The following is a 22,763-nucleotide window of genomic DNA, read 5'->3' as shown; positions in this document are numbered from 1 at the left end:
CCACATGGTTTTCCAGTGAGGTGCCGGCTAGCAGAGCCGAGTGGAGGATGGTCTACTCCTGGAAAGCCTAGGAAGTGTAGCTCTGCTAGCAGGGGGTTTGGAGGCTGGAGATCTCAGCCAGGTCAGTTATCAGTGAAGGGTGGAAAAGACGAGAAAACAGGGGGGCAGGGAGTGTATTAGACTGATTCTTACTGGTTTCATGTAGCAGTTTTGTGTATATGATGGAGCCCTGCTGGAACTTTCCAGTAAAGCTGATGGAGAGAGTGGAGAGGTTACAGGATGTGGGACCAGGGTAAGGTATTCCTTGCTTGGAAAAGCACACAATCATTATGCAGACATGGGCCCTAGAGCGAGTACACACTTTCTGCAGTGGCAAAGCCATCTAGCTGTCTGACAGGGAGCTCTCGGAGGCATCAGCTGGCCTTCTTAGACGGGCCTGGGGAGGAAACAGAGGCCCACAGCATTCTGCTTTCCAAACATTTTCTTCTCCAGACCATTTGTCTGGCATTTCTTACATTCCTCCCCTCCTGAGGTGGGGATCCGAACTCACATGGGTTTGGATCTGGTCACCTTTTCTCCTCCACCCCAAAGGAGGGACAACAGCATGTTTGTCAGGTGCCACTTGGTGGTGACACTGTCACGGCCAGCTATCTGGTCTTAAAGGCTGTGCCCGGTTGATACCCCCTCTCTCCTGTACCACGTGTTACTCATGGCAGCAGAGCTCATGCTGACCTCGCTGGGCTGCAGACAACCCTATGAAACTGGCTCCCTGGGAACCCGGTATCCCCAGTGCTGAAAACGTCACTCTGTGGGGGCGGTGATGTCTGTTTAATACGGCACGGCCCAAATCACAAAGTGGAAGCCAAGGACCGGTGTCCAGCTGAAACTCAGAGGGGAATCTAAGGAAACAAAAAGCATTCAGCCTGGACACCAGGACTACTGAGAGATTCGTTTCAAGATCTCTGAATGACCAGGGATTTAGGTTTGTATCTCATCCCAGGCAAAAAAAAAAAAAAAAAAAAAAAAAAGTATTAAATAGTGCCAGAAGGTCTCATGGCAAATAGGGCGCTAGAGGTTTTACCACAGAGAGTGTCTCTTTCCAGCGTACTTATACAGGTGAAAATGTAAAAGGCGCCATGTTTCCTGTACACCGCACCTGGATTTCCAAGTTCTTTTCCTCCTTTGCTTTACTGAGGGCTCCAATCACACAGTCTTCATTTAAATCCCCCTTTCCCCCAAACAATCTTTTGTTCAACTCTGATTTTCCCTTTGGCACAAACTGGCTAAGTGTGAGTTCACTCTAACACTGTAGATGGGTTAGTCCTCAAGCTGGTCCTCTCTTGACCCCAAACACCTATAATTAGGCCCCTCCCTTGGCCTGTGTCTGTTCCCTTCTATTCTGGGTCGTAAGCATGTAAGGCAAGGACTGCTATCGTATTTTAGTAGCCTGCGCTACTGCCATGATTTACTCTTGGCCAAGTTTGACAAACAAGGTCAAGAAGCTAGTAAGTAAACAGAGAAACCTTCACACAGGTGGTTTATGTAAAAGATGTGGGTCAAGCTGAAGGAAGACCGAATTTTTACAAAAACGATTATCACACTGGTAAACGTTATGAGGAACTAGTCAGACAAAAAATGGCCGCGTTAACAATTTCCTAAAGAAGTATTTCTTTGGGTGATTCACTGCTCCAGACAGATCTTCCCATTTTGTACACAAAATGGGAAGTGGTGTGGTCTAGCAGCTCTGGAAAAAGAGCCCTCGTGTGAACGGTCTACTGGTTTTTCTGGTGTAAACACTCCCGCCATGGCCAAACAAGCTAGGACACTTTTACCAATGGCGCACTATTGAACAAAGGGCTTTGGCTGGCTGGTACAAGTGGCCTCAGATACCAGGCCTCCTTTTAAAGCAATACGCCCCATGGAGTTTTCCTGCCCAGAGTGGACCCCAGGGTTTCTCAATCCCCATACTCACAGCTGCCGGGCTTGTGAACTGGCACAGAATCCCATTCCGGGGGTGGAGAGTCTTTTTCACCTTCTGAGCTACTGGTGTTGCCTAGTTCTTGACTATTTGGGAGGAATTTTGCTAGGGCAGGTGGCCTGTTATCCACTAACTTATTTGTACCTACACAAAAATCAGGAAACAAAAAAATCATTAATGGAGGATGATTCCTTTCTTTCAGGTCTGTTTCAATGAACCTTTTAAGGAGGATGAGGATACCACCGTAGCCTTTTACAGGACCAATGACTACTAATCGATTACTGGTAACTCACAACTAATAAATACTAGTACAATGAATCAGGAAAATATCCATATGGTCAAACAAAAGTACCTTTTATTTTCTGGGAATTTCGTGATTTGGATCCACTTGTCAATGCAGCTGGAAGAGGAATCTTGGTTGGGAGATTTCTGCGTTGTTTACTTTCCAGTGGGGGGGTATAAGGGAGCTCTAAAGAACTGAAAGACAATCATGGATGGAAAATACAAATTTATGCCTTTGTTTTGGATCAGAGAGTAGAAGTTACTGATCACGCTACAATTTCCATTGCATATGTTTTTCTCATCTGGCTTCCTCAGACGCTATGTAGTCATGGTCCTAACACTGGCTGCTTTCCAAATGCTTCCAAGACTGCTCAGAAGACATGCAGCATTTGCAGATTTATCCTTTGCTATTCTGAGTGCTGACAGTGAACTGAGGTCCGTTGTTTGATACAGATGCCAGGCTTGATTTTTGCTCTGTAATACACAGTCTGTGCCACTGTCTGGGGAGGGGGGGGAAGGTTTGAATGGGTGAGAGCACCTACCTCACATCGTATGTATAAAGGCTTTGGCAAAACGTGCTGTTTTGGGGGCTGCTAAATGCAGTCATTTTGCTTGTGAATGAGTCTCTCCCATTATCTGGACTACTAGCGGGATTCTTGAACGTGGAGATTCTGAAAGGTCTCCGACTTACAATGTCAAAGGGTCTGCACATTTGTCTCATAGAAACCATGAAATGAACCAGGGTTAAGTTCCTGGGTTGCCTATGAAAATCCACTAGCCCACTGCAGAGCAGGACTGACAGATCTGCCCAAGCTCTAGGGTGAGTAGGGTGAGATGAATTTTCTTCTTTATTCTTAAACTCAAGGTTAACCCTGGGCAAACATTTAAGTATTATTTTTTATTCACTCAGTATATATGTGTTCTAAAAGATTCAGAGGTAAGCTTAACATAATAAACATTTATAAATAGAACTAATTGGCTCTGAACTTCCTGTCCAAGGCAAAATGGGAGGCATGCTGGGCTATTTTAGTTTCTATAGCCTGATGCAGAAAACATTAAAATCTGCTGGGAGAGAAACAATCTCTAGGAGAAATGGACAGATGACCTATAGAAGGTAACAGTGTGAGCAATGTAACTGTCTGGGCCATAAAGGTATTCTTTATGAAGCTGCTTCTGTAATGGCCACCAAGATTAAGTCAGAGGCTTGGGAAGGCCTTGGACAGGAGCTAAGCTAACTGTGGTCCAAGAAGGGTGTTTTCCAGTGAAGGCATGAGACATAACTGAGAGAACCCAGTGGCCCCTTACCAGGATTCTTCCAAAATTTATCAGTTATCTCCACCATTCTGGTGATGGCCAGAAATCTGTCGGTTCAAGGCTGAGCAGAGAGCTTGCTTTTCATTAAAAATCTGACCAAGTTTACGCGCTGACGTAGATGTTCTAAAATGGGTGTGTCTCTGGCAATTTCCACCTTAGGGTACTTCCTGTCCTGTCCCCAACCCTCAGGTGTGTGACTCCAGCACACCACTCTGGCCTCCCTGAGCCTGTCCTTTAGGTTCTTTTCTATGTACCACATCATCTTCCTTCTGTTGCTACTCCAAATTCTCACTCCTAGAAGCCAGCCCGTTTCTGCTAGGTTCTGGGATGGGGACAGTGCACCATACTAATTCACATCAGATCTCAAAGGTCAGAATGGTTCAAACCTTCCAGGTGACAGAATAATATATAAATATTAATAATAATATAAATAAACCCATTTTAACATAGGCTATTTACAAATATTTATATGGTAGTAGGTTAAAGTCATTTTCTTTTTTTTATATCTCTGCATTTCACAAATTTTCTATAATAAATATGTATTAGATTTGGAATCAGTAGAAGAGCTAACCAAAAATCCAAAGGGCTCTGTTAACCCAAGTAAGTAGAATTTTTGGCAGGTTAACAAACCAATGGGAAAAAATTCACTTTTTATGGGCAAGAGTATTAATGTTACAGTTTTATAAACCTTCCATGTCCTTCCACTTCTGACTGACAGTGTTATTTAAAAATTCCACCTCAACAACAACAACAACAACAATAAAGGCTCCCATGAAACCCTCTGGTGCTGGTGGCAGAGATGGGTGTGTGGGAATTATTTTTAGGTAAGTCATTTATAAGTACGGAGGTTGGGGGTTATTTATACAAAGCAAACTCTGTGCCACTGTTAAATTAGTTGGTTTCTTAAGAAAAAAGATGTCAGACAACTATTTTATTTTTGCTGATTCATACTTTCCAAAATTAAGCTATATGATCTTTATCAAGAAACCTTTTTAAAGGCTTCTGAGTAAAATAGGAAAGAGCCTACTTAATTTATAATTTTTTATTAACATATAATGTATTATTAGCACCAGGGGTACAAGGTCTGTGAATTGCCAGGGAGCCTACTTAATTTAAATGATTCTTTCTAAAAGGGAAAAACCTTAAGGTGGTTCAGATGCCAGGCTTGATTTTTGCTCTGTAATACACAGTCTGTGCCACTGTCTGGGGAGCGGGGGGAAGGCAGAGAGCTGAAGCCAAGGTCAGGGTGAGCCAGTGCTCTGGAGGCCAGTATGTGAAATGTGGTGCCCACGGCCCTGAGCCGAGTGTGCTGTTAGGGCAGAGTAGTAAAGAGGACAATTACTCTGTGAAGGCTCCCCCCCACACCCTCATTTTAGATTATTACATTTAAGTCATATAAAGTGTTGGTAAATAAATAGACAACAAAAGGATGAATGGATAGCTGCTGTCCTAAGCCAGGCCTGGTTCCACTGTGCCTGAGCTGGAACTCTCATTTCCTGGCCTCTTGGACTTAAATACAGTCTTTTGGAAGTCCACAGGTCCACTTACTTCTATGGTGTTGAAGCTGGCCAAGATGGACTGACTGGCTCTCTGCCATTGCAACAGCATGCTCCCCACTCCCAGGAAATGATTTTTTGAAGCGAACTTGAGGGAGTATAGTGGGAGGTGGCTGCACAGGCAGAGACCATGACTGAGGCACTGCTCTGCCTTTATCACCACCTATTTATAAGAAAACAGATTCCTCGACATTTCAGGATTGGGTCTTGTAGCCTAGAGATAACAGAACATCCCACTAATACTGACTATCAGCGTTTTGGCTGACTGATGGAACATTTATTCCCAATCATATAAAGCTTTCAAAAGAAGGTGATAATACATATATGCCTTATTAATGGTATCTCTTTTTAAGAGTGCATCTATACCCTGCAGATCATGGAATCACAGGTAACACACTGACATCATTTCTGAAGTGACAGGAGTTTTGGGTATCATTAACATAAGGACTGGCAGTGATTTTACCTGAGTGACAGAGCAAGGCCTTTACCGTCATAACTCAGTGTAGACAGGAAATGGCTCTATTCAGAGAGGCCACATTTCTGGTTATTAAAAAAGCCAGTCTTTGTATGATCTCATGGATACGTGGAATTTAAGAAACAAAACAGAAGATCATAGGGGAAGAGAGGGAAAAAGAAAACAAGACAAAATCAGAGGGAGTCAAACCATAAGAGACTCTTAGTAAACAAACAGGGTTGCTGGTGAGGGGATGGGGCAACTGCATGATGGACATTAAGGTGGGCACTGGGTACTATATGAGACTGATGAATCACTGAATTCTATTTCTGAATAATAATACATTATATGCTAATTTAATTTAAATTTAAAAAATTAAAGAATATATGGCCTATTCTTTGTGAAAACAAACAAAAACAGAAACCAGTCTTTGTTTAACGCCATATCTGAGTGATGTACTAATGAATTCTGACTCTTTTAATAGATTTATCCCTGAGTTTGGAAAAACACAAAATAAAATTGGTGAGTTTAAAGAGATTAGATTAAGGAAATTAGAAGAGTAAGGCTGCATATGGATTTCTTCAGTTACAAAAGACAATTTGGAAAGGCAATTCAGAGGACAGTGCTTAAACTATTTTGCTGGTAACAATTTTTCTCTTAACTATACACCAAGAGGACATGAGTTAGCCTTGTAACTGTCCCTTGATGGAGAGCCAGTAGAGAATGGACTCCTGTAGCTTTCTGTTAACCAGAGACCCAAAGTCCTTATAAAATTAGTAGCATTCAAATGAAATCTTTTATAAAATTTTCAAAATCAAATCTGCTAATGGTCAACTTATTTTATAAAAAAATAAGAATACTGTAGAAGAGGAAAAGGGATGAAGGTAAAAATTAACATGTAGTATTTGTCTAAAAATTACTATGGCTCTGAGCTCGGGCATCAAGGCTAACACACAATGCAGAATGGGTAAAATCACCTGTAATTCTGCTAATGGTCAATTTACCTCATAAAAATTTGGAATATAACAGAAGTCAGTGGAAAAGGAATGAAGGTAAGAATTAACATGTACTATCTGTTTAAAAAATTATGTCTGACAGCTCACGCATCAAGGCTAATCATGCAGATTTGGCAGAAACCACTTATGGAATTGTTTTGTTATGGTAATTTTTAGAAGGTTGGTTTTTAAATCCATGCTAAGAATTATAGCATGATTTTCTATTCTCACAAGATTTCCATGAAAACTATGGTTTTTCATAATCTGTATTTTTAGCCCCATTTACTTAAGAATATCTTATCAATCACCTAAGCCTGCTTTAAAAGGCCTAGAAGGATAATCCCTAATCACTAGAGTGTTGTTCCAGTCCTGAGATGCCAGAATGTTGTTAGCACTAATTAGTGCCTTAGGTTGATTTCTCTCAGGAGAGATCCAAGTGTGTCAACCATTGCTTCTAGCTGGATCAGATTGTTCTCAACAAACTGTGGGATTGGATCCAATAACAATTTGCACGTAAGAGTGAATTTTAGGTCTAAATATTCTATTAGTAATTAATGACTGCCATATGCTGTATTATTTCATAAATTCAGAGACGAGGTTTCATTTCACTAGCGTTAACACCTAATTTTTAGGAGCTGTTGATTCTGTGGAGGAGACTGCCTGTGCCTGAGTTAGGCCCTTCTAGGGAAAAGAGTCCAGTTTATTGGTATTTCTGGAAAGCTCACGTATTATTCCCAGAATCAAAGAATAGATCTTTCCAAAATATAAGGCCAAAAAATAAAAAAATAAAAAAAGTAAGGCCAATTCTAATGATAACAATGCTTTCCTTTAGTAATTTATACACAATTCTCTCAACCTCCTAGGTCAATGCTCACTTATCACACAAGAAGGTAAATATCAGCTTCCATGCTAATGGCCATTTTGTACAATCAACTATGAAGGGCATGAACAATGCTAAAACTAAACTTAGCTTATTCGGTAGATCTAAGGTTTAATGAAAGTAACCTTAGTTAATGACCTACTTTCAACTTCATTCACTTGAGGAAACATTCTGCCGCAAGCCTTCCCTGTGGGGCCCACCAGAATCCTGTTCCATGGTGACTGGAATGGAGTTATTTCATAGTTAATTCTTGTCTGATAGGGGATATTTGCCCTGAGCTTTTTTTTTTTTTAAATTGGAGAGAGGGAGAGAATCTTCAGCAGACTTCTGCTGAGTGCAGAGCCCAACTTGGGGCTTGATCCAAGGACCCTGAGATCATGACCTGAGCTGAAACCGAGAGTCAGACGTTTGACGGACTGAGCCACCCAGGTGCCCCCTTGCCTGAGTATTTTTCAGGTAAGAATAAATTCTTTCAAGTTTTATGACACAGAATTCTAGAACCCAATTGCAGCTCTGGGTTAGTGAAGAGACTCAGAGCTCTTTTTGAGAAAGTTATGCTCCTATCTGTAGTTAAACCACCAAAGCCACCTTTGTACGGAACTGAAATGGCTCTCTGCCTGGGAACGAACTACCAACCTAAAATTTCATCCTAAATTTTCAGAACAAGTCCTTAACTCTGCCTTTTCCGTGTCTGATATCAGCAGCATGTGGTCCCCAATCAACACCAGGCATTAGAAAAACCCTGAGAGGAGCATGATGCAGCTGTGGCTTTTGTTGCAGAAACCCCACAGTAACCAACCCACCACAAAAACATGACCTGATTCACCAGTCATTTCTTCTGTATACCTGATTTCTCTGCATACATTTGTTTTTCTTACCCGGGTTTCACATCTGTTGGGATTTCTTTCTTTAAGAGTTTTTTGCTTTTTTGCTTCACTTGAGACATTTCATTTTCCTGTTTTTCAGGCATGGCTTGTTTTCCCTTTTGCTTTTCTGTATCCTGTAAAAAATGTACACTTAATTGCTATGAAGGATTAATAAAAATGAGTGATACAGCCCTATATGAAGGCAGAGACACAAAATCGAAGAGGCAGCAGATACAACATGTTATATGTATAAAAAGAATAAAATTTTTCTATCTTTATTGTAGTTCTGTCAATTTTTTAGCCTTTAGCCTGCTTTACTGTAATTATGTTTTGGAGAGCCTGAATTATAAAGAATGTTTTTATTTATACTCATGTTCTGCCTGGGTGGGTGGTGGCAGTGGCAAATTGGTAGCTTCTCATTTTTAAGCACAGGGGTGGGTGTGTAAAACCCTGTTCTTTTACAAGAAAAGTCAGCTTGGAGTACAATATAAAGTCCTACACTTCCGGCAATGTTGCTAATCCTAAGTACAGGTAAACTCTGGGGCGAGAAAGCAGTGCAGGAAGCAATACACATTCATAGCTGTTCACCAAGTGTTCACAAGCAACACCGTGAGCATGGACGTGTTACGGTGGGTTTAATGCTAACCATTCACCATCAACGAGAGGGGCTTCATTATTTATTCACTTACTCAACCGACACTTACTGGTCACCCACTTGGTGTTGGGCAATGGGGGCTCCCAGGGGCACAGACCCTTTCCCCGAGGACTGTGAAGTCTAGTAGGAGGCAGATGCATATGACGGTTGGAGACTTGTATCCTGGTGGAGGGCTGTTCATGGGCTCTGACCAGAGCAGAGAAGGGCTGTCTTACCTGGCTTGAGTGTGGAGCCTGCACGGAGAAGGCCATACCTAAGCTGTACCTTACAGCTGTGCTGTGTCACTGGTCTGCCCACTGTGGTTTCTGGTCCCTGACGGGTAAGTACGGAAGCCACACTTAGGCATGTTTATAGTGAGTCTACACCGTTGTGGCATCCAAGCATGAGACCAGTGGCCTGGCTTCCCAAATAAGGCACAGATCTGTTCAGGTCTTATTGAACTCATTGGGGAGTCCCATGTGGCATGGGTATGTGCCGCCCATATGACAGACTAGAAGGAAACAACATCCTGGTTCTTCACCCCCACAAAGCTGGAGCAACATGGTGTGCAGGGAAACACTGAGGCTAATCGGGAGATGGAAAGGGGAAGGACAGGCTCAGTCAAGGGGCACAGCTGTGGGTACAGGAGTTACTGGTACGGGTCAATGAAATGCTACCCAGCTTCACCATTTATGGTCATTAAGGAACCCTGGGTTTTAACAGGCCACATCAGGTCAATTGGTTTAACTGTCAGGAGTAAATAACCAGAGAAAGGGCTAACCCACCCTCTTGCCCACATACCTTTTAAGACTATTCTGAGTTATTCAAGAAGTATTTCTTGAACACTTGACTCATCAAGCACTTTGTACGCCATGAGCTCTCTGAGGATAAAGAGATGGGTCTTTTTGTCCTGTTGTTTCCCATGCACAAAGTCAGCACTCAGGTGCTTAGTACCTAATTTTTTTTTCATTTTAATTTGCCTTAAAAAAGACTGAGTATAGCTGACACAAATGTAACACATTTCAAGTGTATGACATAGTGATTCAACATCTAAGTTATGCTACGCTCATCGCAAGTATAGCTCCCATCGGTCACCACACAATGCTGCAGTGATATCATTGCCTACATTCCCTATGCTGTGCCTTCCATCCCTGTGACTTATTCAGTCCACAACTGGAAGCCTGTATCTCCCACTCCCCCTCACTCATTTTGCCCATTCCCCCTCCCACCTTGCCTCTGGCCACTACCAGTTTGTTCTCTGTATTTGTGGGTCTGATTCTGCTTTTTGTTTATTAATTTGTTTTGTGTTTTACATTCCACACATGTGTGAAAGCAGGTGGCATTTGTCTTTCTCAGTCTGATTTTTTTTTTTTTTTTACCTAGCATAACTTCCTCCACCCGTGCAGTCACATAGCAGGAGCTCATCCCTTTTTAATGGCCATGTAATATTCCACTCAAGCCTTCCTTTTTGAATGAATGGGTTGAGGAAGGTTGGAAAACACATCTGTGGGATAGTGACCTGTCAAGTCTGTTATCTAGTTAGGAAGAAAACACACACAACTGGCAAGCAGATCAGTCAGTAAGAAATAAAAGCACAGAAACTGTATGCAAGAGCACTGAGGAGGACGACTAAAAACCAATCCGGAGGGAGGACAGAGGTAATGGAGCCACATGGAGTCTGTGCTGTGTAAGAAACAAATGGTGGGGAAGGAGATGGGAGGAGCGGGAGGAAGTGAGCAGAGAGGGGAGAATGATGCCAGGGGTGCACAGAGAATGGCGGCAGATGGGGTCAGCTGGAGAGAAGTGTTAGGAGAAAAGCCAGAAAGGCAGGAAAGGAAGTGACGAAACGTGAAGAAAGCCTGCCCTGAAAATGCTTTCCAAATGCTTATTCACATCACTGAAACCATTGGGATTCCACTTAAAGACGAGTAGACGGCATTCTACTTCTTTGAAGGAATATGTTTGGTTATAATAAAGTACAGAACTCCAGGACTACGCACTGTCCTGAGGGCACACAGAGCACCCCACCAAATGTGACAGACCCAAAGGGGAAGGGAGCTGACAAGAAAAATAAGTCACATGTAAATTTCATTTAAAAATTAACATGCAGATAATGCTGTTAGACATCTTTAAGAAATGATTCCTTAGGTCACTAGATTAAAACTGAAAACGAAATTCGGGCCTGTAATATTAAAGGCTATATTAGGCTCATATTAAATTTGGAATATAGTTATCTAAAAATAAAAATACCAAAATAGAATTATGCCTTCACTTTTCTGCATAGCACTTGTAACTTACAGTCTCAGACCTGTTCACAACAGTAACTTTACCTTCCATTTACCTAATGCCACTAAGTACCAGGCATTTTGCAGTATTACCTGACACTAGTGACAACCCTGAGAGCTGAGGACTTTGAGAAGTGAGGTGGCTTTCTTGATCTGGTAATGTGTGCCAACCAGAGTCCCTAGTTCTGGGTGACCGCTGAAGCCTGGGGAGCCACCTTCCTCTCCACAACAGTCCCTGCCCTAACTGTGGGAGAAGTGAACTGCTATTGACACCCACTGTACCAGCAGTGGTAAGATAGAAGTCCCATATAATTAAAATGGTCTAGTTCCTTCTCATCCTCTTTTGATACTTAAAATTTGAAACTGACTTCATGAGCCAGAGAAGTTACTATTCCAGACAGTCCCTGACTTTCAAGCAGGGACTTGAAATTTCTAACTACTTTATCAACATGCTTGCCAATGCTCCTGTCGGGCGGGGGGGGGGGGAATGACGACCTCCAACGTGGGGGCTGTGACTGCTTCCCGAGAACCAGTGACTATCTAGCCATGCCTATGCACTCAGAGGAGGAATTCCCAGAACGTGTGCCTACATTAGAGATAAAGCCTGATCTATGAGACAATGTCTCGAGTGCTGCAGGGGACACTTCCTTCTCTCATTTGTTTATGGGAGACTGTCATACCTCCTTGAGGAGAGGCTCTGTGTCTGGGTTGGAGGTCTCCGTGGTGGTGGAGGAGCTGTCGTCATCAGCCAAGGAGTCTTTCAGATCATCTTCCTGTGGCTTTCCCTTTCCCTTTTTCTCCTTTTCCTCTTGCTTCTTAGGTGGTTTCACCTTGCGCTGAAGAGGTTTTCCTTTCCCTGGGGATAAAAATCAAAGTAAAGTAACTTCTTGATTTTTCAAATAGCTCAGAAAACACAGCCATTGTAACCTTCCTCCAAGAGGCTGGACTCTCTCATTAGCGAAGGTTTCTTTCTCTACTTTATTTCTTCTCTGATTAAAACTTTCCAAATCATGTTTGACTTTTTTGATGAGAATATTTGTAAAAGTCCATTTTACTGAGGCACAATTTATGTACAATAACATAAACCCATTTTAAGTGTACAGTTCAATGATTTTTGGCAAACTGAGTATTTTGACAAATCTACGTCTGTCTTAGAATATTTTTTGATACCCCTGAGGATGATGTGGCTTTGAAAAGTGACAGAAGTGAAAACCAGAGATCCTTTCCAATCTCTTTGGAGCTGGAAGCTTGAGGGTGACACAGGATGAACTGTCCTTGGGCATCACCCGAGGGATGCTAAGAGGCCTGGTGCCAGAGCCATGATGGCTGAGTCCAGATCTTGGCTCTCCCTAACCAGGTGTATGACCTTGGCCTCCCATCGGGGTTGTAATAAGGAATTGCATAAAGCCCTCAGAGCAGTGCCTGACACATAAACACCATGGAATGTTCTATATGGACAGAATGAAACAGAGCTCTAGTGAGCTTAGTATTTTAAAAGATATGGATGCTCCCAAGACAAATGAGAAACCAACCCATAGCATATTTGAGTGCCTACTACTTCCCAGGCAGAGCTCCATGTCCTGGGAATACAACAACCCCAACGACATAACCCTTGCAGCTTCCGTTCCAGCTGAGTTAGACAACGGCAGAGAAACTGCCAGACTCCAAAACCTGTGGAATCACCTGGGTGGGCAGGCAGGCTAAAGCTGCAGAAGCTACATAAGCCACAGCCTCACCCATTGTCTACATGCCATTTGAAAATACATCCTTTTGATAATGGGGGCTTAAACAAGTTATTTCAATCCTAATGTCTCCTGGCCACTGGTTAACTGTTGCCAGAAACTCCAACTCTGGCGTCTAGAACTGGGGTTGGCAAACGATGGCCCTGGAAGGAACCTACCCTGCAGCCTGTTTTGTATGGCTTGTGAGGTGAGAATGATTTTTTCATTTTCAAGTGATCAAAAAAAAAAAAAAGAAACAAAGAATATATGACAGAGACTGTATGTGGCATACCATGCCTCATGTATTTACTGTTTGGCCCTTTACAGGAAACCTTTGATGGGCCTGATCTAGAAAAAGAACAGGTAAAGGTCCGACTGGATTTTAGGAATGACATTTTGTCATTTTCTTTCACACTAATTCCAGGAGGTAATAAACTTGAAACTACAACTGGGACATTAAGTCTCAAAAATTGAGAAGCCTTTGTTTTAGGAGAAGACTGGACAGTTGGTTTAATTACAACAGCTTCTGCTCCACCCCGACAGCCTGGAGCTCCTTTCTGCCATGGTAAACGGGAAGGAGCCTGTCTGGCTCTGGCTCTCGGAGCCCCGGGATTTCTTAGATTCTGAGTTCAACAGTTCATGCTGCAAGTACTTCAGCCTTTCCCACTGCCTGAGATCGATGCCCCATGCAGTGAACAATTCTGTCATGCTTATGAACATTCTCTGGGTGAGAGGCACCATTTGTATGAATAACCAGTATTTACAATAACTCAAAACCTGCTTAATTAAATAGGAAAGCACTAGAAGTAATTTCTTTTTTAAACTGGCTCAAATTTTGAAAATATGGATACATAAAGGAGAAAAAGAAACACTTAACAAACCAATAGTTAAGCCGAAAATTTGGGTAAAAAAACTTTAGTTCATGAAAGATGCTTTTTATCTCCAAATCCCCATCTTTTACAAATTTCTTAATGTCCTGCCCTTGGACTTCTTCTCTTTAACTGTCAGTACCAATGACCTCTAACACTCCTCATTCTACAAGTTTGACTGGACACTGGACTATCCCTCTTCCCACTCCTGCCAGACCAGACATCATTATCCTTTTCTGATACTGTGATTGTTTTGGCAACGTTTTTTGCCAGCTCTTTGCTGGTGTTCCCTAAAGATCAGCCCTTGGAACTTCTCTTCCTCCTTTATATTCTGGGGGATGACTTTAATTAATTTGACATAAGCAATTCAAATCTGAGATGCCCCAAACTGAGTTATATATCCTAAAAACTTCTTTTGGGTTCTCAGTCTGTAACAATCATTCTTAATCTGCTGTACCTTAGCCTAACCTAGGGAGCTTTTAACAAATATTGGTTTGTTTGGACTCCACTCTGAGGTTCTGATGAAGCAGTTCTGCGTGGGACCTGGTGTGGGTAAGTATTTAAGCTCCTTAACTGATTCTACTGTGTAACTAGGCTGAGAGTCATTAGTCATGGTCTCAACACAGTCACCACTATATCAATCCAACAGCCCAGGCTAGCAGCTACCTCACTGTCCTGGATGGTTTCTTCGGCTGCTTTTGTTTCCAATTTCAAATGTTGGTGGGAGGGAAGAGAGCATACTTTCATCAAAGGACTAATAAGAATTCAGACTGGATGAGCCTGATGACAGAACTATGTGCCCTGCAAGGCTGTATGTATGGGGGGTGGCCTCTCCTTCTTGCCACTTAGTGCGGGGTTTCTCAGGAAAGCTTGTTCCCAAGGAACTCAGGAACTGCTTCCCAGGGCTACGAATGTGCTCTAGGGAAAGACAGTCTAAAATGTTTTGCTAGGAGGAGACTGGGAAGTGGGAATCAGAAGTCAGAGGGAAACTGCCTTCTCAAAGGTAAGTCATTTATTACCACGATACACAGGGGAGGACACAGGATATCCCGTCTTAAGGGAACCATGCCTTAACTGGTGCATAATCTATATAAAAACTAACCCCTCTAAATAACGACAGTAAAACTGGAGGGAGAAGCAGCTGAGAAAAACTGAGGTTTCCAGCGGTGGCCAAGGGATACGCCCAACATGAGTTACCGGTTCCTCAGGCTTCATCCCACCATTTGGATGAACGGTCCCCAAGGCTACTCACACTGTCTACGTACTCCCACCACCACCAAGCAGACTCTTGATTGAAGATGCTACCTGTCCTACCGTGGGCAGTGTTTACCCCCTTGGTGATATTCCACATACAGTTTAAACACCTGAAGGGCAGCGATAAGCTTTACTGATCTCTCCATCCTCAGTGCCTTGCATGGTGCCCAGCACATAGCAAGCGCTCAGACAGTGTCTGCCAAGCTGTACAAGACGGTTTTGTGCTTTTGTAAACACTGAAAGACGGCTACTGTGTGATCTGCTCCGGGACTTGCCGCCCCTAGTCTGGAAGCTTATCCCATTTCACTCTTTCACAACTGACTAACGTAGCAAGGACTGAATCCAAAGTCAGTCTTCATAGCAAACCGTGTGATTCCACATACATACCATTCTTGAAATACCGTATTATAGGAATGGAGATTAAAGGCTGCCAGGGGCTAAGGAAGGGATAGTAGTGGGAGGGAAGTGGGTGTGGCTAGAAAAGGACATACAAGAAAGGGATCGTTATGGTGATGTAAATGTGCTGTATCTTGGCTAGATAGGCATCAGTACAGAAATACCTCTAGACGTTTCCAGGTTCGGTTCCAGACCACGACAATAAAGGGAATCAAATTAATTTTATGGTTTCCTAGTGCATATGGAAGTTATCTTTACACTACAGTGCAATCTATTAAGTGTGCAATAGTATTATATCTAAAAAACCCAAGGTACATACCTTATTACTAAAAAATGCTAACCATCATCTGAGCTTTCAGCGAGTTGCAATCACTGATCACAGATTACTAACCAAATTTAGTCATAATGAAAAAGGTTGCAATATTGCGAGGAGAGCCAACATGTGACACAGAGACACGAAGTGAGCAAATGCTGCTGGAAAAGTGCCGTGGACAGACTTGCTCTGTGTAGGACTGCCACAAACTGTAGGAAAACTCAGTTATCTGTGCAGGGCAACAAAGCCAGGCCCAGGGAGGTGCACATGTCCGAACCCCGGCTGTGGTAACCTGCTGCCCATAAAGTTATGCCCAGCTGGCGGCTGCGATGCTTGCTCACAGAAACAGTCAGAATGAAACCGTTTCTTCATTGCTTTAAAGCCCAATTAAGTATATTTTTTCTAATAATTGAGTGGATACAAAACTTTATTGGCAAAAGCCGTTTGTCCTTATCTGCAGGGTACCTCAGGACTGACCTGTGCATACAGGGCCATAAGGCAGGCTGCTAAACATTTATGGCAGAGTACCATCTGCCTCTTACTGCTCTAGCATCCTGACTCAACAGAAAGTTCGAAGCCTCATCAAATAATCCAGCTACGAGCACTATATACGTACTGTAGTCACCATGAGTACTGTGCACACACCTGAGGCTAAGCATAAATCTGTGTGAAGAACATTCCCATGTTCTCTCCAATAAAGACAAATGCCCACTGTATTAATCAGTGTCCTCCGACGGAAGCGGGAACTCAGTGCCAGCGAAGGCTGTTTTTTTGTTTTTTTCTTTTTTCAGATGCAGTCTCAGGCAGCCTCTTCCTGCATGAGAACTACAGAACAATGTTTTACTTTGGCTCTTGCTGCCAGGAACCATGCTGCTCAATTTAACACTCAATGGTAACAACACAGTTTTTTCTAAGTTTCTGAGGAGTGAGCACCATAATTAAAAACAAACAGATAAAACATCAAAAACTCCTTTCTGTCTTCACTGTTTTACCCAGGCTTTAATAATTTAAACCACCTCCAATTATTTTAAGGAGGCAGAGTAAGAATTATAAATTTAAAGAATACATCCTGGTCATTTACTTTTTGCCTTCAAAAAGGAATGAATAAATTTGTAATCAACTAGTCTGGCCAAGCTGCTTTGGCTATCTCTCTCCCACGTTAAGTCATTTCATTAACTTCAACCCAAAAGAATTGTTTCAGTAAAGTTTCAATTAGCAGCAAGTGGTTTCTCTGAGTATGTGCTATCCCTGGCAGTGGCAGGCCCAAGGCAGGCCATGTAACAGCTGACCACACGCTCTGGAGAAGCACTAATCCTGAAAGGAATTTGTCTTCCTCCTTGTGTTTTGGCTGCTGAAATGGTCTAAATGAGGCCAATAAATAATACAGACCCATACACAATTTACTGGGGTCAGTACCAGTCATGCAAATTTATTTCCCCACATAGTAACTTTATATAAGCATGTTAAACTAAAACATAACAAAACATGCATATGAAAAAACGTCTTTAGGAGTTCTTAAAGCAAATAATGGTTTTCAAACTTATTCTGATTAAGTTCTGTGCACAGACTGTGAAGATACTAGTTTGGCTCAATTCAAGTTAGAAAATAAGCCCTTATAATGAAATAATTTTACTTCTAAGCCGGGGAAGGAATTCATGAATTTGTATCAACACCTGTACTCCTTTTGTTCTAGCTTTTCTGGTACCTTTATAAGGTTGTATACACCAACTGTGGTGCCTAAGCAGAACCAATAAATAAGGTACCCAAGACCTTATTCCTGCACCACCAAAAACATTACAGTACACAGAATTCAATTATATAGGGTTTTCATAAAATTATTATACTCAACTCATTTTGGATTTATCACAGATATTCAAAAGCACACTGAACTACAATTTAATGTTGGGAGAGGATAGCTTCTGTTCTGTCTAGGTATTTCTGTCCATTCCCTTTAAGAGCAACTCCCTATCTGCCCAAAAACCACTAGAGGGACCGGTGCCCACCTCCCAAGGACATTCACTGGTTACGTTCACTAGTGGGTTAACACAAGTTATCCCAATCACCAGTGGACCTTGTTGAATGCAGAGTATGACTCAGCACTCTGGGCTGGCGCCCATGATTCTACATCTCTTAAGGCCCTGGACCACAACTTTCGGTAGCAAATACTACCAACACCGCTCCCCTTGCGCTGATACTAGCCCTTCTCTCTGCTTGCTCAGGTCCACTTCTCCGCCCCTATTGGGCAAATCACGTTAGATTTACTCCGAGGACTGGTTACCTTTGCCTGTGGGACAATATACAGTAGTAGAGGAGGGACTGGAAAGTTTATCAACCAAGCCTCAGGCTTTACCAATACTTGGGAGATGCCCTGCTTTGGGAGGCAGGTGAGTTTTTTTAATGTTAGCTCTGAATCTAGTCTGTTTCCTTGCAGACAGCCCGGAAGGCGGATCAGATCTACACGCGCAGAATCCTCTATGTCTGTGACAACTGCACACACCCTACATTCCTACACACTGGCCTCACCACTGTACCCTGCATGTCTCCAGTCCTCACTGAGGAGACTGACACCAGCCTCACGGACTTCTTCTCTCAACCTATCACCTGGGCTCCAGGCCTCGTATGGGTCAGGTCAGTCATCTCTCCTTAGGACCTCTGAAATCCAAAAAGCTCTCGGAGTTTCTCTCCCTAACGCATTCAGAAACAGAACTTGAGGACTAAACTCTTAGTGCTGAACTGAAGTTAGATTTATGAATCACATGGTGCATGCACTGTGTGCCTTTCCAGAATCTCAATTCCCAAACACGTGAGGCTTCCAGAGGGTTTTGTAAGGCTCTGTGGCCTCACTGTTGCTAATGGGCTTTACTTCCACATCCCATTGCCAAGGCTGCACCTAAGAACCTGTTACCGCCCAGAACTGCGTTTCCTTGAAGCCCTACAGTCTCAGGTCTCACTTGCAGACCAGTCTCCCGTCATTCCCTTGCTTCCACCATCTCTGCAGTTGGACATGTTGGATCTCCCATCCCTTGACTGTCCATGCTCTCCCCGTTTGTAGAGCTCCTTCTAGCCTCAGCTGGGTCCCAATGTTACCTGCGGGGCTGCTCTGCACATCCAGCTCTCATGTCCCATGGACTCCCAGTCCACAGAAATGTGAGCTCCAGAAATAAGCACCAGACCACTCTCAAGTGTTTCCTGTTTCTGCCCTCCCACTTTGCCCCTCAGTCCCAGCAGCTGTGACTTCAGCTCAAACAGAAGCTCCTTGGACTCCCTGTACCGCTTCTGCATCTCTACCCATTCATCTGCATCCACACACCTGTGGAATGAGTGTCTCATCTTCTGTAATCTACTGAACTGGGGCCCCGCCCAACCACCTCCTTGGGCACTTGCTTCTCTTCTTTTTGGAGGTGGCAGGACAGTGTAGTTACAAGCTGAGGGCTTACAATCGAGCCTGGTCATGGTCTCCCATAACGCCTGTTGCAACCTTTCTTTCTGGACTGAGTTTCTAACTGGAGACACGGGGTCACAGCAATGCCAGCCACCAGGGTGCACGAGGCATGTGCAGTCAGGCCTGGAATGTTAATTAAGTGTTGACCAACATTCTCGCTCTCAGCTCTACTGCCTTTTTGTCCTTCACTCACAGATATTTCCAAACGCCATGCTCCCCATTTTTTTCATTAAAAATACAACCTCACAGTATTTTCACCCCGGGGCACTGGGTGGCTGAGTTGATTAAGTGTCTGCCTTAGGTCCAGATCATGATCTCTGGGTCCAGGACTGAGCCCTGCATTGGGATTCCTGCTCAGCGGGGAGTCTGCTTCTCTCTCTCTCTCTCTCTCTCTCTGTCTCTCCCCCATCTGCCCTTCCCCACTACTTGTTCTCTCTCAAATAAATAGAATCTATAAAAAAAAATTCATTCCCCTGCATCTTTTCTTTTTTTGTTGAAAGTTAAATACGGAAACTACAGTTTAAAGAATAAATGCTCCCTTACACTTACTTGCCCCCAATGCATACCCTAAGAAGTGGCCACTGTTAAGTCTGATGTGAACAGTACTCTCTACATCACAGTAACCAGGTTTCACGTCCTATCACTTCACGGCAACTATCCTGCCAAGGTCAAGTAATGTCCTAGCTGCCAGACTCTGTGCAGCTCTGCTCTACCTTTATTTCTTCTGGCCTTGCTGGGATAGGGCGACCACATCTTCTGCCTGCTTTGTCACCCTGTCTGCTGGCCTTCTCCTTGCTGGCCCTGCCGTTGGCATTCTTTCCGTAGTCCCGTTTGTCCCATTTCTCACCCTTAAGATCAGTGCTGCGGTGTTCCACAGCTCCCTTCAACTCAGCAGGCTGAAGACCATGAGCGCCATCTCCTGCCTAATAACAGTCCCAGCAGGAGCTACGTCCCACAATGTTAGTAGTAGCTATGTCTTCCACTTTAAAGGTAACAAATGGGGGCTCAGAGAAGTAAATGTCAGAGTCACACAGTTAGTAAGGAGCAGAGCCATGATTTAATCTGGGCCTGCCTTATGTCTGGCCTCATGACCATGTGCCACTCTGTGTCTCCCTACTCTAGATAAAGCTGCCCCTCATGCAACCATAGTGAGAAATTAGCACAGCTGCAGACAGCACCGTTTCTTCAGCTAATGCGGATACCGACAGGTTGACTGCACCAGGTGCAGAGCTTCCTTAGGTTTTAACCCTCAATCCAGCAATGGCCTCCATCCAGTGCCTAGGATTCTGTATTGCAGGGGAAGAAACCACACAAGCGTAGAGTCTGACGACTGCGCAGCTATATGAAGCCCTGCACAGGCCGCCTGTGAACAGAGGGCATTTCTGGGTGCCATCTTCCATGAGGAGCAGTGACAGGAGGAATGACTAAGGAAATGGCTTGGATGGCCTACAATCTAGGTAAAACCTAGGGAGAGCTATTTATTTGAAGAGAAGTCACTCTGAACAGTCCAAAAGCTAGTTTTTTTTTTTTTAAGATTTTATTTACTTGACAGAGAGAGAGACAGCAAGAGAGGGGATGCAAGCAGGGGGAGTGTGAGAAGGAGAAACGGACTTCCCACTGAGCAGGGAGCCCGATGTGGGGCTCAATCCTAGGACCCTGAGATTAAGACCTGAGCCAAAGGCATATGCTTTAACAACTGAGCCACTCAGTTGCCCCAAAAGCTGGAAATTTCACAAGCTTATTATAAGGTAGACTTTTTGTCTGAGATATTGGGGAGGGACAGAGGGGAACAGGGTGCTTCTGAAAACAGAAGGTTCATACTTAATGTGAACATGATGAAGACTTGCAGGGGCTTGGGGTAAGCTTTAGAGAGCTTATAAAGGTTCTGCCCAGCTAAAAGCCTATGGTTTTATGACACACCACTGTTTTGCAACCTGGAGATCAACGCCCACTTTTATAAGTTCTTCTAAGAGGCCAGTTTTCCACATGTATGTTACATTTCAATAAAAAATACTTGCTAAAAAAAATTAAAGGTTTTGTTTCCTTCCTTCTTTCCAAACAGCAGCAGTGGGAAGGATAACAAATACGATGTGATATGATGCCTGGAATCACTGTGTCCTCGTGGGCTCAAGAATCACTAATGATGTGGAGGTACACGTACTCCATCTCCAAAATACCTTTTAGTAGGTCGATTCTAGGACCACTGTGACCATTAAAATCATTTTTTAGTTTTAACATTTATATTCCAGATGGATGACCACGAAAGTAAAAATGGACCCATCACACTGATGTTAGCGGACTATCTTAGACATAGGTAGTGAGGTATTCAGTTTGACTGCCAAATTCCTTCTGGTAAGAAATGATTATATATGTTTATTTTATTCATGCCCTCAATATTGAAAAAACTCATTATGTAACTTGATCTAATAAAAAGAACTTTAAGGATTCATTTCCTGTTACTATGAAAATTACCCTAAAATAAGCTCTATTAATAATGAGTTAGCAAAAAATACATTTCTTGGGCAGAAGACATGAACAGACATTTCTGCAAAGAAGACATCCAGATGGCCAACAGACACATGAAAGAGTGCTCCATATCACCCGGCATCAGGGAAATACAAATCAAAACCACAATGAGATACCACCTCACACCAGTCAGAATGGCTAAAATGAACAAGTCCGGAAATGACAGATGCTGGCGAGGATGCGGAGAAAGGGGAACCCTCCTACACTGTTGGTGGGAATGCAAGCTGGTGCAACCACTCTGGAAAACAGCATGGAGGTTCCTCAAAATGTTGAAAATAGAACTACCCTATGACCCAGCAATTGCACTGCTGGGTATTTACCCTAAAGATACAAACGTAGTGATCCGAAGGGGCACGTGCACCCGAATGTTTATAGCAGCAATGTCTACAATAGCCAAACTATGGAAAGAACCTAGATGTCCATCAACAGACGAATGGATAAAGAAGATGTGGTATATATACACAATGGAATACTATGCAGCCATCAAAAGAAATGAAATCTTGCCATTTGCGACAACGTGGATGGAACTAGAGGGTATCATGCTTAGCGAAATAAGTCAATCAGAGAAAGTCAACTGTCATATGATGTCCCTGATATGAGGGAGAGGAGATGCAACATGGGGGGTTAAGGGGGTAGGAGAAGAGTAAATGAAGCAAGATGGGATTGGGAGGGAGATAAACCATAAGTGACTCTTAATCTCACAAAACAAACTGAGGGTTGCTGGGGGGAGGGGGGTTGGGGGAGGGTGGGGTTATGGACATTGGGTAGGGTATGTGCTATGGTGAGTGCTGTGAAGTGTGTAAACCTGAAGATTCACAGACCTGTACCCCTGGGGAGAAAAAAATATATGTTTATAAAAAATAAAATTTAAAAAAAAAAACATTTCTCTGGAAAAAGTTAATATTTGAGACATTTTACTACTTTGCAAATCCAAATGCATGTAATTCTAAGAGGACTCTACGTAACTAGTCTTCATATCCAAGAGTAGGAAATTCTCT

At 43.1% G+C, this 22,763-nt stretch overlaps 1 protein-coding gene across 1 annotated transcript in view; it reads right to left on the bottom strand.

Moving 5' to 3' along the window:
- TMEM131 (transmembrane protein 131) overlaps positions 1-22,763 on the bottom strand; it is a 213,815-nt gene that overhangs the window by 7,433 nt on the left and 183,619 nt on the right. Inside the window, exons 32-35 of the mRNA XM_032877892.1 lie at positions 11,925-12,100; positions 8,338-8,459; positions 2,331-2,455; positions 1,973-2,122 (exon numbers count right to left, since the gene is read on the bottom strand). Of these exons, the coding sequence (XP_032733783.1) occupies positions 1,973-2,122; positions 2,331-2,455; positions 8,338-8,459; positions 11,925-12,100 (573 nt within the window). The remainder of the gene's footprint in view (positions 1-1,972; positions 2,123-2,330; positions 2,456-8,337; positions 8,460-11,924; positions 12,101-22,763) is intronic.

The sequence above is a fragment of the Lontra canadensis genome, unplaced genomic scaffold, assembly GCF_010015895.1.
Source record: "Lontra canadensis isolate GAN:19392208 unplaced genomic scaffold, GSC_riverotter_1.0 scaffold61, whole genome shotgun sequence".
NCBI classification, from domain to species: domain Eukaryota; kingdom Metazoa; phylum Chordata; class Mammalia; order Carnivora; family Mustelidae; genus Lontra; species Lontra canadensis.
The sequence above is the reverse complement of the archived record's forward strand: the minus strand, read 5'-3'. Positions and strand labels throughout refer to the sequence as shown.